Source organism: Nelusetta ayraudi, unplaced genomic scaffold (assembly GCF_046127955.1).
Source record: "Nelusetta ayraudi isolate G7.1 ecotype Tasmania unplaced genomic scaffold, CSIRO-AGI_Nayr_v1 ptg000100l, whole genome shotgun sequence".
Classification (NCBI taxonomy): Eukaryota; Metazoa; Chordata; class Actinopteri; order Tetraodontiformes; family Monacanthidae; genus Nelusetta; species Nelusetta ayraudi.
This window is the reverse complement of record NW_027466150.1, coordinates 320,001-334,593: the sequence shown is the minus strand read 5'-3', so window position 1 is coordinate 334,593 and position 14,593 is coordinate 320,001. Positions and strand designations below refer to the sequence as shown.

The following is a 14,593-nucleotide window of genomic DNA, read 5'->3' as shown; positions in this document are numbered from 1 at the left end:
TTATTCAAATATGGAAACCAAAAAGTAATACAAGAAAAAGTGATGATGATTTTTCTTTGTTTTTTTAGTTTCTTGTTTTTTGTAACTACTATTTTTCATATTGACAAAATTTTCCTTTACTTTTATCCTGCAACCAACCTGAATCCTTTAAAGATTCTGTATTAAAAAGAGCGAAAAATCATCTCTGCTTTGATGCCCTTGACAATATTTCTGCTCCTTAATCACGTCCTTCCTTTTACCCAGCAGCTCCGGATGCTGCCGCTGTTGTGGGACAGGTGCGATTTGAATGTCAAACACATGCAAACAGAGCAATTCATGTGGTCAAGCAGCAGCAGTGGGATTTGGTCGGTCACGGCGACACGCTCGCGTCTTCGCCGGTGTCACACAGTGTCAAAAAATAGACCACTCTAGGCACTCTTGACTGTTATTTTAATATTTCCTCGGCATGTGACAAAACCCAGATAGATAGAATAAAAATTCACAGGAACTCCATGTTGAAGGTTCACAGACACAGTCCAAAAAATAAATACACAAGAAAACAAGCTTATCAGAGCTACTTACAAACAACCTCAAGTGCATATGGAAAGTTAAGCCAAAGCAAAGAAGTTGGTCCGCCTCTAAAGCATTGAGGTGCATTTTAGGAAGCAGGCGTCTTGCAAGGCATCATAAATAAAAAGCCAGTTAGCTCAGCAACAAGAAACTAGAAACAGCCAATCCGACGGCAGCAAACCATTTGTTACCCCTGTTTCAGTCATTTAGCGATTGCTGCTTTAAACAGCCGTATGTCACACATAAAATATTGCAGTGATGTAAACCTTCTCCTCTTATTGCCCTAAAAAATGTTAAAAGCACATTCCAAAAGTCTTGATTGGGTATTTACAGAAGGCACTATGTGATATTACAACTGTCTGTCTCTTCCTGTGTCGTGGTAAAATGGAACCTTGCCGGCTTTTTGCTTTTTTCAAAAGTAGTTTGTCTCTCCCTCATCAACATAACTAGTTTGGAGTTTAAACAGAAATCTAAAAGATCTAAACAACCGCAGTCTAACCCAGTGTTTTTGGCGATTTGGGAAAAAATGAGCAAAACTTATAAATAAAAACAATTGAAAGAAACGCAAGTTAAGCCCAAAGTTTAGGAGGGAAATAAAGGCATGCACGGCTGTACGACTACGGCGAAGACTCCGGAGAATGACTGTCATCACAAAACGTCTTACTTGGCTTTTGTCACGTCAAGGCACTGTGTAGTTTAACTAAAAATCGCCCATAGCTGTTACAAGTGTTCCCCAGGTTTGAACTACAATGGACATGGAGCAGAATACCACGCAGTCAATCCTACTGTACACCGTGAACAACGCCGGTAAAGTGTGAGAGGGTTAAAATCCATGTGCGGACAGAAACAAAATGGGTGAAATATGATACAACATCCTGTGTTAACATGCAGTTGGTCCAACTAAAGTGTGCGATTAGCACCAAATGCCCCAGACCAGTAACCTCGCACACAGAACTACGGAAAACAGGTGGAGAAACACACCTAACATTATGTTTTAACACACTCACACACAAAAGATGGCAGGACTGTTGAACCGCTGACTTGTGGTATCAGAAATGTTAAAATTATATGATGTTGGATATTGTATCGGCCCAGTGCTTAAACATTGTGAATTGCTGGGGCTGAGGGACATAATGGTAATAAGCACTGACTGACTGACTGATTGATGGGCTGCCAATTTCATCGCAAAACTGTGACCATAGTCAAACTTCCCAGTCAGACCAGAATCCAATCCAGAAAACATTATTCAAAAAATAAAAACCTCTAAAATAACTTATTAAACCTCGTAACGCATGATGCAACGGACTTTCTGGGGAAATTTGAAATCATGACAATTCAGGGGGCGAAAGGCTGATTGTTGCCGTGTTCTTTGGTTTATTATTAATGGAATATGATTAGTTGAGAACAATATCTCAAGTATCAAAAGCAAACTTGCGATTTGTGTTGAGCCTTTCCGCGTTTTTCCGGTTTTATTTGGCCACCTGCTGGCTGTCTTATGACGAGTCTCTTCTGACAGGGCAGAAACTCCCACAAATTCTAATAGCAGTTAAGGGCTGAAGATAAGGCTCGGTGTGGTGATTGTCATTCCCTGGCTCAGTGGAAAACCTACCGGCTGCACAACCGTGTTTAACGTGGTTCATGGCGTGTGTATTTTTCCTGCTCCGAAACATTACAATGTCCACGGTGGGGAAAAGAATGCGTAGGAGTACTGCTGACGTTGAATGAAAACTGTACACACAAACAGGATGTAGAACAAGAAGTTATGACATAATGTTGTATTTCTAATGGAAATCGTTGTGTAGGAGCATGCGAAGAATTCCCCTGTAAATGTCCAAAGTGTTTTAGAAGAAAGAGGGAGAGCGGCTGGAAGCGGTCGTCCTTCTGTTCCCTTGAATTGAAATAAAAAAAAAAAAAAAGCCCTCAGCTTTCAAGACTCAGTTTTCACCATGGTTGAAATGATGTCCACCATACTGTCCAGTCCGAACAAGTAGCCGTCTTCTCTGTTGCCCTCCGACCACGACACCCGGTGGGTGAGCTCCTCCCCCTCGGGAAGTGCCGTGGTTTTCCCGAAATCTATCATCCACACCTTGGCGCGTCCCGTGCTGTCGTGAACAAACAACAAGGAGCTGCCAATCACCTGCGAGGGACAAAAGGCGGCAATGAGAGGGAGAGAAAAAACACAGGAAAGGGAGACCGAACCCTCGCCTGCCTTCTTTATTTGTTCAGCATTACGTAGTTGTCTTTGTCGATCGCTTCCTGTTTTCCTTGCGGTTCAATGTGAAGTGTGTGTGCGTGCATGTTTGCATTTACAGATCCTGCTCTCTAATGCTACCTGATGAGCTCCGACAACAAAAAGTCCACAAAAGTACCACTAAACACACAGCGTGGCACACATCACTGAGGATAGTCGAGGATACCGAGTGGCACAGAGTGCTTTTGAGGACAGCAGGAATGACATGACATGGTTAAAAAAGCTCAGTTCCAGAGCTTTTTCTTTCTTTATTGGCACCGATTAAACTGTAACGTCGCCAAATCCAATTCAGGGAAAAAAGTGTACTGAATTGGATTTGGTCAGATTGGATTCAGACCCGATTCATACGTGGTAATAAATGCGATATGAATCTGATATGTGCCGACGTCAAAGTGCCACAGACCTCTGAACCACCGACCCAAAATATGTCCGAAACCGGCGACAATTTCAGTTGTGCAGCAAAAGGCTCCTCCTCTGTCTCCACCCACTTTGTTTTGATGCATATCAAACGTAAATACAAAGCCCTTAAATCTGCTAAAAACCGCTGTGTCAAATCTTCCTGTTGTAAGCACAGTTTCAGTTTCAGTCCACTGGCTCCACTGGTGGCCTCGTGTGTCTTTTACCTCGTGGGTTTTGAAGAACGGCGAGAGCTCCAGCGTGTCTCGGATTTCCTCCAGCCTGGTTAAGTAAGTGTTCTGTGAAAACAAACACAGGTTCTTTAAGAATCTACTTTTTTTTTGCCTCCCATTTGGCTGCACTCTACTTTTTGTTTACGACTTTTTTTTTTTAACTCTGGGAGAGCCAGGAAAGCTCACAGCGTCGACGCGTATGTGCACGTTTGTGTGCGTTTGCCCCCCGATGGGACGTTAAAACAGCAAAGAAGAGGCGAAGCTCGACATTCCAGCTGGCGGCTACGCGTCCGCGCTGACGGCGCGGCGCAGACTAAACACACTCACCAGCGTGTCCTTGTTGCCCTTGACAAAGTCTTGGAAGGCTGCAGTGACCTGATCCCTCGTCTTTGTTTTCTTGAAATCTCGGTTCACCGTGCCGTCCTCCTTCTGAAGGGGGGACAGGAGTGTAGAGGAGGACAAAGAAGAACCATCAGGGGGAACGTCAGCCACGTCAAAATCATTCATTTGGTACATTTGAGAGGAAGGGTAAAAAACTTCAAAACTTTAAAATCTGCTAAAATCAACACCAGGTACTGTTATATTTTAGGAATACATACATAAAATATAGATCATTGGAATTTTTAAACATATACAACAGACAGAATACCATAAAAAACTGTCACACAATTTTTTCATTCTAAAAAAAATTCTGTGTCACTATGAGCTCATACTTCCAGGGTGGGATGTGAGGAAGCAGGATGAGGAAAAAAAATGTTAGAACAAACAACAGGGGGAGGGGGGAGGATATTTTTAGGCTTCTGGCCCGAAGGAAAGGAAAGGTCTTTGTCTTTATTTTTACTGGCTGGGAACTTGAAACTGGACATTTCTTGCACGTGAAGGTTCAAGAAAAACTAACAGACGACACCAACCAGCTTCACTGAAGCAAGTGGTGGCAAGTCAAGCAGCACTGAGCACATTTATTTCTCTGTTCATTTACTTTAATCGCGGTGAGGCGGAGGCTGTAAGTGCGGCTCTGCGTTCCGACTGGCCTTGTCATTAAACTCTGCCGCTGCTCCCTGTTGTGACTCTGACCGTGGAGGACGACCCTTTTATCAGCAAGGACGGGACTGTTTGGGCAAAGGAAGAGATCTAATTTTCAGTCGGCGCCTTTTTAAAATAGCAACGAGGAAGCGCGAGCGGAGACGACATGAAATCCGGAGTGTCGTCAGCGTCGGAGTGACCACTGAGGAAGGCCCCGCATGATGCAAATTTCCCTTTGCCGGTGTTTTCTAACAATGATCTGTGTTGCGTCAGTGAATTCACTGGAAATAAGAAAAGTCTATTCTTTAGTCTTGACTACCAAAGAGGATGAGGGCCACAATAAGAGAAAAAAGTAATACTGGAAGAAGATTTTTATTTGAGTTTTTATTTTGAGTTTTAAGTTGAAATTTCGTGAATAAACTTAAAATTTCGTGAAAAAGTTGACGTAAAAAAGACGAAATTTTGTGAATAAAGATGAAATTTCATAAATAAAGTCAACGCAAAGAGAGGGATGTGTTATCTCCTTGATTTGTCCACCTAGAAGCAACACACAATATGGCCTGACAAATAATCACTTTTTTACAGGGAAACTAAAACCGAGCGGGAGGCTCTAAACAGAGGGCTAAACGTGCACTTTTCTGGAGATCCTTGGAGAGCTTTGTATAGCCAGCCAGGCGAGGCTGCAGCACTGAGCAGGGGGCTATTACAGGGAGGGGACCTTTAATCCCAGCGGGTCGCCTACGGTAGAGCAGCGGCAGGAGCCAACCGGTTGGTTTCACAGTGGAATAAATGAGCTTTTCTCCGTCTGCCGGCTGCCAGGCAACAAGGTACTATTTGGAGACAAAACTATTTTTCCCTTTATGGTCCGAGCACAGCTCAGGTTCTCGTAGACACACACATCATACCTGCTCACGACGCGCACACTTTCCACATACGTCAGCCGCTTATCTATGTAACACACACTGACACAAAACTGCAATAGGCACCGCATGAGCCTCCCATCTCAACTTTTAAACACATGTACACACACACACACACTCTCTGTCTCTCTTTCAAAAACACACACATCTCTGTTTCTGGGGATAACCCCCAGTGTCATGGCAACGGATCACCGGGCAGCTGTGAATGTCCTTATATAGCCACAGCCCTCAAATAAAGTCGGGGGAGATCCAGATTACGGTGCAAGTGTATGTGTGTGTGTGTGTGTGTGTGTGTGTGTGTGTGTGTGTGTGTGTGTGTGTGTGTGTGTGTGTGTCTGCATGCATGGTGTCAAGGCCAGATGCTGGGACACGCCAAGCTGCCACAGACAGGCCTCGCCAATGACAAAGAAACTCCGGGACACCCAAAAACACCTCAGGGGAAGTTGGCGGGGAGGGGGGGTGGTCTTTGGAGGGGTTCAAAACAGGAAGTGACATCATCATGAAAAACCTCTCCCCCCGCCTACCTTGACTCCCTCTATCCTGAAGCCAAGGGTGGCCGTCGAGCTGATGGTCTCCCTCCACTGCATGTATCTGGGCTTGGTCACCACCTTCTTCTGGTTCTCCTCGGGCGTGGGCGCCTCGGGGTCCACCTCGATCATCTTCTGGTACATGTCGGGCCTCGGAGAGGGCTTCTTCCTGGCCTTGGTCAGCTCCTCCTCCAGGTAGGTCCTGAAGTGGGAGTGATGGGAGACAGAGAGAGGATGGAAGAGAAGGCGAAGAAATCACTACAAGCCAGACGCTCAATGATAAACGCGGCCAAAGTGCTGTTTGGCTGCGTTACTTCAAGAGCAAGAGGGCTGGAATTTACGAGAGGGGATTTCACACGTTTGCAACACATCCAAGAAAATAACGGTGATTTTAATTTCTGACTTTCTGATGTGAACATCAATGGAAAAGTAGGGAAGGTTTTTTTCTAAGAGGAATTGTTCCTGATCGATTGAATGGAACCAATTTGGATTGCAAATCACCAAAGCAGCAGGTACAATAGTTTAAAAAACAGCTTTGGCGAAACTTAAAGGGTCAGTGTGAAAGATTTAGCACCACCGAATGGTGAAAGAGCGTATTGCAAACATCTTCTTTTTTGCTTTAAATTCAGATAAAATCATCCAATCCAGGGCAGATCCACGTTTGGAGAAACTGTAGAGCTGTGTTTGCTTACTATTATCAAACAGTTATTTATTTTAGTCACTTTTTCGAACTAAACTAGATTTTCATTCCAATCGATCACGTGCCTGATTGATTGATTGATTTATTAATACTTTATTAATCCGGAAGGAAATTCACACCGGGCCTTTCAAGTCTCTCGAGAACAAAAAGTTCATCATCCTTCATTTCATTGGTGTCTGAGATCCAACACATCGTCGACGACACCCACCTCACGCCCATCTTGCAGTCCATCACGCACGGGAAGTCGAACTCGGCCAGCAGGTCCTCCATCTGATTGTACTTCTGGCCGTCCTTCTCCACGTCGCCGTGGTAGCCGGGGACGTACTGCCGCAGCACGTCCTTCATCAGCAGGGACAGGCAGCGCTGCTCGCAGTCGCAGTGTTTCTAAACAGGGAATCAGAGGCACTTTTTCTCGCGGCGCTCTCAACCCTTCGGCGCTTTGGCGTCACAGATCTGCCGCTTCAGCGGATTACATAACTGGTCTGCTTGATAAAGAGGTGGGAGGTGCACAGCGACAAGAGGCTGCCCCCGAAAACCACAGAAGAAGACCAGGAAGAGGAAACTACTTTGTTTAATAAAAAGTGGCTGCTGCTAAAGAGATTAGCAGGGATATTGCTAGCTGGGTTAACTTGCTAACTTAACTTGTTAACAATTCATAAACTCAAACCATTCATTCGACAACAAGGTCAGGATCTGGGTCAAAAGGCGTCTTACCTTTAATATTCGGCCGTTGGCTCCTGCTTTGAAACTCCCTGTGTAAAAGGAAAAATACCCGTTCACTGTGATGCAGGTTGAGAAACTGCTGAGAAACGAGCAGCAGGAACTGAGAGTTTTGGACATTTTTATCTGAGTCTTGTTTTCATTCTGAAAATACCTGCGTGTCCTGCCAGTTGGATCCAGGGATATTTCTTCTTGAAGGACATGACAAACGGCGACCAGTGGACCATGTTTTTTATCTTCTTCCAGGACTTGTGCTGCACACACACACATATGCAGTGCGATTTTAGTGAGCCACCATGACAATGCAGGTATAGCACTTATTCACTAAAAGTTTAAACTGGTCTCTTGAACTTTTTGAACTCTTTTCTCTTAACACACACACGCACACACACACACACACACACACACACACACACACACACACACACACACACACACACACAGTGGGGCATCCCTGACTCTTGGGCAAGTGTTTCACTGATTATCTGCCAGCTTCTCCCACATTCGCTTGTTTTTCTTCTTCAGCAGTTTTGGAACACGCCAGAGAGCTGAGCAGGGGTTTCCCTGGGTAACCCACACACACACACACACACACACACACACACACAAATAGACCTCAGTGTGTTCAAGGGCTCTCTCTGTTCCTGGCAGGAATACAAACAACCAAATGAAGGCCTACAAAAACACACACACACACATACACACACCCACACTGAAATATACACTTACACACACACACACACACACACACACACACACACACACACACACACACACACACACACACACACACACACAGCACCAGCAAAAGATCGCCGACAAGTTCTGCATGTTCTTCACCCCTCTCTTCGTGAAAGGGTTTCTTCTCCTTATCTGCAGACGACTGATATCCGACAGCGATATCTTGGTGTTACTGCATCATCTTTTCCAGTATCTCGTCTCATCAGCTTATCGGCCAGCGTGTTTACTCGAGCGTCTGCCCGCATCCCAGTGACGCTAACAGCGATGCCAATATGAAGGGGGAAACTAAATTTGTGTTCTTTCTATCAATGAACTGATTTCGATTTAGAACATCTCGCAGACGAGGAATGTCCAGCGCCTTCCACCAAAAGAGAAGATGTGCCTTCAATGAAACACGCGGAACTTTCCCTGATCGCTGCCGGTTGTGTGTTCACTGCACAGCAGCAAGGCTGAGTAAATAATTGGAGAAGGTTATATAAGGATCAGTACAAACAATAATGTTTATGTACATAATGTCTATGTGTCAGCTTTTCCTTGAAGGCCCAATCCTTTTTCATCCTACTGAAACTACGCAGCCCGTATTCATTAGAGCTCACGGGGTTGCAGGCTGTAACGCATCCTTGAAACACCAGCAGGGTTCAACAAAACATTATGAAAGGAATGATTTGCTCCAGAACATGACATCAAATGGAAAAAAAAAAAAAAAAAGCTCCTCCAGCTGCTTCTTTGGGTTTGAATGATGAAGTTCAAGAAGAAGAAGTCTGGCTGGAAGAGACCCAACGCAAAAATGAGAAATGTGGCAAAGTCGGTTCCAGCCAGCACAAAAACATGTTTCCATCCTAAAGGCTGAACTTTCAGTCGAGCCGCTCCTCCTCGAGCAGGATATGAAGGGTGAATTAGCAGGTCGAACCTGTTTTCTGCCACCTCAAAACCTCTTTGAGAAACTCTGGAATTTATCAATGCTTTATTTCATGAAAATGAGCAGCGGACACGTTTTCAAGCGTCCTCTTTCAATCACGCGCGCACACACGGATTCCATGAGGTCTTGAGGACGCCAACCTGAATAATATGGAGTCAATAAATAACTAGAAAGATGAGGGAGGGGGGGTGGAGGGAGGAGAGTGGAGAGGATGTGAATAGACAGCCAGAGACCATAGAAGGAGAAACACAACCCGTGTCACATAATCTGCACCTGACGAAAACTCATCAGCTGATAGCATGACTATCTATGGTTAAACACGCGCTGGCACCCACACACACACATACACAATAAAAAAAAAAAAAGTCACGAGTGGGTTTTGTCTGCACCGGCGACAAAGAGAAAAAAAACTCCCCCTTTTTAACACTGAGCACTTTGTCCTTTCCACCCTTTGAACCCCTCGACTGTCATCAAGGAGGGAAATTTTTTTTTTTTGCAGCTCTTATTGACCGGGTGTCAGGTGTTGGAAAACAGCCGATCCGGGATGCATGTGTTTGCACATGTACTTAAACACAAACGTGAGTTCTTGGGACTAAAAACCTGAACATCTCTGACTGAAGAGCTTAAGCGATTATGCTGTTGTTTCAGTGCTCAAACATCACATCACACTGTCAAATTGCACGCAATTATCCTTCAGAGACGGCCGCGTTTGTGTCACGCAACAGTCGCATGTTTTAACGCCGGCTGCACACGCGCGGCGCTCGGTGCGAATCCCGTGGATCGCGCCTGCAGGCTGTCTTTTTATTGACTGTTGTCGTCGTTGTTTGTTCTTTGAGCTGCGAGCATTGGATTGTGCCAATCCTACAAAAGAGCCACACTGGCTGCAGCTCTGTTGGGAGCGTTTTTCAACCTTTTTTGAGCCACGTTGAAAAAATCCCAGGGCACACCACCAACCAAAAATATCGGAAAATGACACTTTTCAGCCTAATATTGACAATTCTCTTCATTTATTTTTACCAACTTTGTGTGAAACCTGAGCCTGTTTAGGTGCACATAAAGCTGATATCCTGGAAGGAAAATAGGCACACATTCCTTTTACAGCACAGTCACTATGGATGTTAACAATTAATCGATTATCGATTAAGAATTGAATCGATTAAATTAAATTAGTCGCAGTTAATTAATTTTTTTTTACATGGGTAGTTAATATCATTATAACAATGTAGTGGCAGGAAAGAGCAATTCACCTGTAGATACTGTGATGGTCATAATACACCTAGAACAAGTTACCTTTAAACAACTTTTTAATCATTAATCAATCGATAAGGTCAATCAATTATCGACTAATGAATTAATCGATAATTTGCATCCTAACAGTCACTTCACAATGGAATGTTATTATGTTTTTTAGACCAATTAAGTGAAATTGGACCTGACTATTTCACGATACGTGATGCATTATCAATACATTATCTCGCGATACATATCTCGCTATACGCACAGCGGTTGAAAAACACTGATCTACAGCGTAATGCCTGTGAGCCCAGTATAATCAAAAATCAGGATCACCTTCTAGTTTCACATCCACCGTAGAAGACATTCAGATCACAGAACCGGCTCAAAGAAAACCTTCATGGCTTTCGTCACGTTTTCCACTGTGACGAGGCAGTTCCAGGGGACAAAAGCAGAGTACGAGGCGAGCGCTCGGTGCGCAGCCACGATCTGCAGCTCCTCTTTCAACTCAGACTCTCGTTCATCATCCATGTTGCCCACCTACTGCGAGTGTGTGTGTGTGTGTGTGTGTGTGTCTGTGTGTGTGTCTGTGTGTGTGTGTGTGAGGGCAATGAAAGAGCGCTGGCCAATCTCAAGTGTCCCACTTTCAGCAAACGCAGACATTAAAAAGCAGTCAGCAGAGCCGGGAGTAGGGGGGGGGTACAGGGGGAGTTTGGATTGAGTGCAATTAAAGAGAGCTCCATAAAAAGAAAAGAAAGATAAGTGTAACGCGTCAAAAGTCTGTCAAACAGCGTTAAACAAGCACTAAATCCCCAGCGTGAGGAGGCCTGGCGGCGAGAGTACCTGCAGGAGGCAGCCGCGGAGGTGGATCAAGGTAACGATAGCGATGGCCCCCACTGACAGAACGACGCTCCACATCGCGTCGCACATGCTGCTGTCAACTCTGAACCGGGCCGACGCGTCTGATCCGACTGACCTGGCTCTGCCTGCGACACGCGCCCGGCACCCAACCCCCGTCTCTCTATTTGTCTGTCGGAAAAAAAAAAAAACCTAACAAACAAACAAAAAAAAAAAAGAACCCCGGCCGTGGCGGCGACGTCGCGTGTAACGTGAGTGCGTGCAATTAAAAACAACCGGCGAGGATTTGATTTGCAAAAAAACGCTGCGGGCAAACACGATCTGGACATGCAAAGCAGCCGCGAAGGTCACGGCGCCGTGGTGTTCTCGCGGTGCACGTGTCGTTCAAATTGTGCGTGCGCTCAGGTTGCGACGGGTGTCTCCTCTCAGCGGCTGTGTTTGTTATCTGAGGAGAATCAATGTCACATCCAATGTTCACAAGTTCTAGTATTGAGAAATGAGCATATTTAGCCCGCTGTTTACAGCCTCCGGCAAAATCCCACTGAGCTACACTGCCAGTCAAAAGTTTGGACACAACCTTTACTATCTTATATTTTTATTATTATTAGTTATGTATATTTTATATGAAGGGTGACTATTCTAGATCATCTAAAATATAAAACGTGCCTGTGTTGTTTCACACTTTTTTGTTTAATATACATTCCATATGTGTTCATTCATAGTTTTGATGCCTTGAGTGAGAATCCACAATGTAAATAGTCATGAAAATGAAAGGAAAACCATTAAATCAGAAGTATGTGGTCCAAAGCTTTGACTTGTAGTGTACAGGCTCCAACTGACACTTTGCTGGACTGCCCACGTCTTTATAAGAGGGCAAAAAACGTTGACATCTGGCTGGGGGTTGTGGTCACTAATTTGGGTGAGGGGGTGCCGTGCCCTTTATGATGTCACAAAAAGGGCCCTTTGCAAGCGATAGCTCTTTAAATAGCTATTAGCTCTTTATATCGGAACTGTTACTAAGAACTTGCACGTAAAGAGTCAGAGATTCTTCTCCTCTTTGCCTCGTTACTTTCAACTCTTTCTGGCTGGCTGCTCTCTCTATCTCCGGCCCAAGGCCAGCTGGACGTCAGGGGTGGGAGGGGGGGGGAGCAGGGAAAACAGTAAAGTTTCCATTGAGAGTGAGCGAGTGTGTGTGTGTGTGTGTGTGTGTGTGTGTGTGTGTGCGTGTGTGTGTGTGTGTGAGACAGAGAGAGAGAGAGGAAATGGTAAGAGAAAGAACTTCTTACAGACAGGAAGTGGGGGGGGTTGCCGCTTGCCTCAGCGACAGTATTTTCCACATCCGCCGCTGACTACAAACAAAAAAAAAACAGATGAAGACAGAAGAAAGGCCTTTGCCCTCCGTAAACAACCGTCAGGGGACGAAGAAAAAAAAAAACGGCAGAGTTCCTCTTGGTCAGAACCACGTTGCTGCTCAAGGCGCCGCAGCAGGTCAACGGCTTTATTATTTATGGGCTGCACTGCTGAACAAGGCAGAAGGGCGAAAAACAAGACACAGCAGGAGATTCTTGGCTGCACGCTGGTGCGACTCGCTCGTTTGCATGCAGCGATGATTAAAGTGGGGAGGTGGGAAAAATGGTTTAAGAGAAGAAGCGGAAGTAGAAACAATGGAGAGAGAAAAAAAAACAAACAGCTCAGGTCAAAGGGTAACTCTGGGTGACAAGTGTGTGTGTGTGTGTGTGTGTGTGTGTGTGTGTGTGTGTGTGTGTGTGTGTGTGTGTGTGTGCGGTGTGAAAAAAGCAGGGGAAACACGGAGGCGCGCTGATGTTTTCGACGGAGGAAACAACAGGGCTGATATCACTCGCCGCAAGGTCCCCTCGCGAGATACACAACACGGCGCCTGTCTGAGTCTGCAAAGTTTTGGACGCGCACGCACAGTCGTGCACATGCAGAAACATCGGGGAGTGCGACGGGCGTCAGTAAACGCAGCAAAGTCGTCGCGTCTGAAAATCCCAAATCGTGTAAACTCAACTCAACACAATGTTTCTGCCTTTCTGCCGGAACACTCAGTTCTGCATCTATCTATCTATCATCTAAAATATAAAACTTGTTTGAGTTATTTCACATAAATAGTCATGAAAATGAAAGAAAAACCATTAAATCAGAACTGAATTGAATTGGAATTAATTGTATTTTTTATTGCCATTGTACAGGAGGTCAACAAAGTTTAATAGTGCCTTCCTTTGGTGCATTCCTATAAAAAACATAATAAAAAAGACACAACACACAACACAACAAGTGTGTGTTCAAACTTTTGACTGGTTGTGTGTGTGTGTGTATGTCTGCAGCCAGTTGAGACCACCTGCGTGACTCACGTGGAAGATCCAACCAGGCTAAAAACAGAGGGCTAAATGGCTTTCATTTTCTTTTTCATTCACAGAACGCGACTTGGACATCATTAAAGAGTGTGCACGACGTCCGACTCTGGAGGTGGAGGAGGAGGAGGAGGAGGAGGAGGAGGAGGAGGAGGAGAAGGCGGAGGTGGAGGTGGAGGTGGAAGCCCAAGCTCGCCCGAACCGGCAGGATCAGCTTCAACAACACGGGTCGCGTCAGTGTGAAATTCTCCAGTCAATGAGCCGTACGATACATCCCCTTTTTCTGCACCGGCGCGCCGACATTCTTGCATCACATCCAGCAGGGTTTCCCCCGGCGCCTCCCGTCCCCACGAGGACCCCGCCGGACTCGGCGGACAGCTCGCTCCCAAACCAAACTGCGCTCTGACCCGGCCGAGAGCTGGGGGGAGAGGGGAGGGGTGGGGGAGGTGGGGGGCGGAGGCGAGGGTGGGTTGTGGGCGACGGGGTGGGGGTGGGGGGGTTTTCTCACACGCTGGCGCAGCGAAGAAGGAACACCAAATAAAGCGCTGACCGGTGTTTCCCCTCCAACAGAAAAATCGGCTTTGCGCGCACGCACACACACAAAAGGGGTCGGGCACCCAATTGCGAAAACTTGGTGGCGCGCACGCACGCACACACACGAGCACACACGCGCGTGCGGGCGCACGCACACACACACACACACACACACACACACACACACACACACACACACACACACACACACAAACACACAGCTGTGACAGGGAAACTCGGTTTGACGTCACAGGGCTGCTAGGCAACCGGCCGCCGTGGTTGAGAAGATTTTCCATTGCGGCGCTAACACTGTGTGTATTTGTGCATATGTGTGTGTGTGTGTGTGTGTGTGTGTGTGTGCGAGTGTGCGTCTGCTGATAATTCATGACACACAGAAAGTGCACTTATTTTGTTAAATGACTTTAATTGGCGCCTGCGAAAAAAGGTCGCAGATCACCGTTTGGGGCCGGTGTGCACTTTAAATTGTAAATTGAAAAACAAAAAACAAAAAACAAAAAAAGTAAAATAAAGCTACAAAATGTTTTAAAAAAAAAACCTAAAAAGAGGTTGTGAGTCAGCGTACAACTTTGATCCGAGAAGTTACACAGCGTGTGCGT

At 45.7% G+C, this 14,593-nt stretch overlaps 1 protein-coding gene and 1 long non-coding RNA gene across 4 annotated transcripts in view; both read right to left on the bottom strand.

The window, feature by feature from the left end:
• Nucleotides 1-412: 412 nt before the first annotated feature.
• Nucleotides 413-14,593, bottom strand: part of itpkb (inositol-trisphosphate 3-kinase B) — a 23,581-nt gene continuing 9,400 nt past the window's right edge. For all 3 annotated transcript variants that reach the window (XM_076048324.1, XM_076048323.1, XM_076048325.1), the window contains exons 7-13: nt 7,474-7,573; nt 7,314-7,351; nt 6,808-6,983; nt 5,897-6,101; nt 3,757-3,858; nt 3,424-3,495; nt 413-2,686 (exon numbers count right to left, since the gene is read on the bottom strand). In XM_076048324.1, coding sequence (XP_075904439.1) covers nt 2,477-2,686; nt 3,424-3,495; nt 3,757-3,858; nt 5,897-6,101; nt 6,808-6,983; nt 7,314-7,351; nt 7,474-7,573 — 903 coding nt within the window. In that variant the 3' untranslated portion in view covers nt 413-2,476. The remainder of the gene's footprint in view (nt 2,687-3,423; nt 3,496-3,756; nt 3,859-5,896; nt 6,102-6,807; nt 6,984-7,313; nt 7,352-7,473; nt 7,574-14,593) is intronic.
• On the bottom strand, nt 7,726-8,321 carry LOC142902963 (uncharacterized). Its single transcript, XR_012929158.1, has 2 exons — nt 8,045-8,321; nt 7,726-7,994 (listed from the first exon to the last, which is right to left on the bottom strand). It is a non-coding gene; the product is annotated as an uncharacterized LOC142902963 (long non-coding RNA).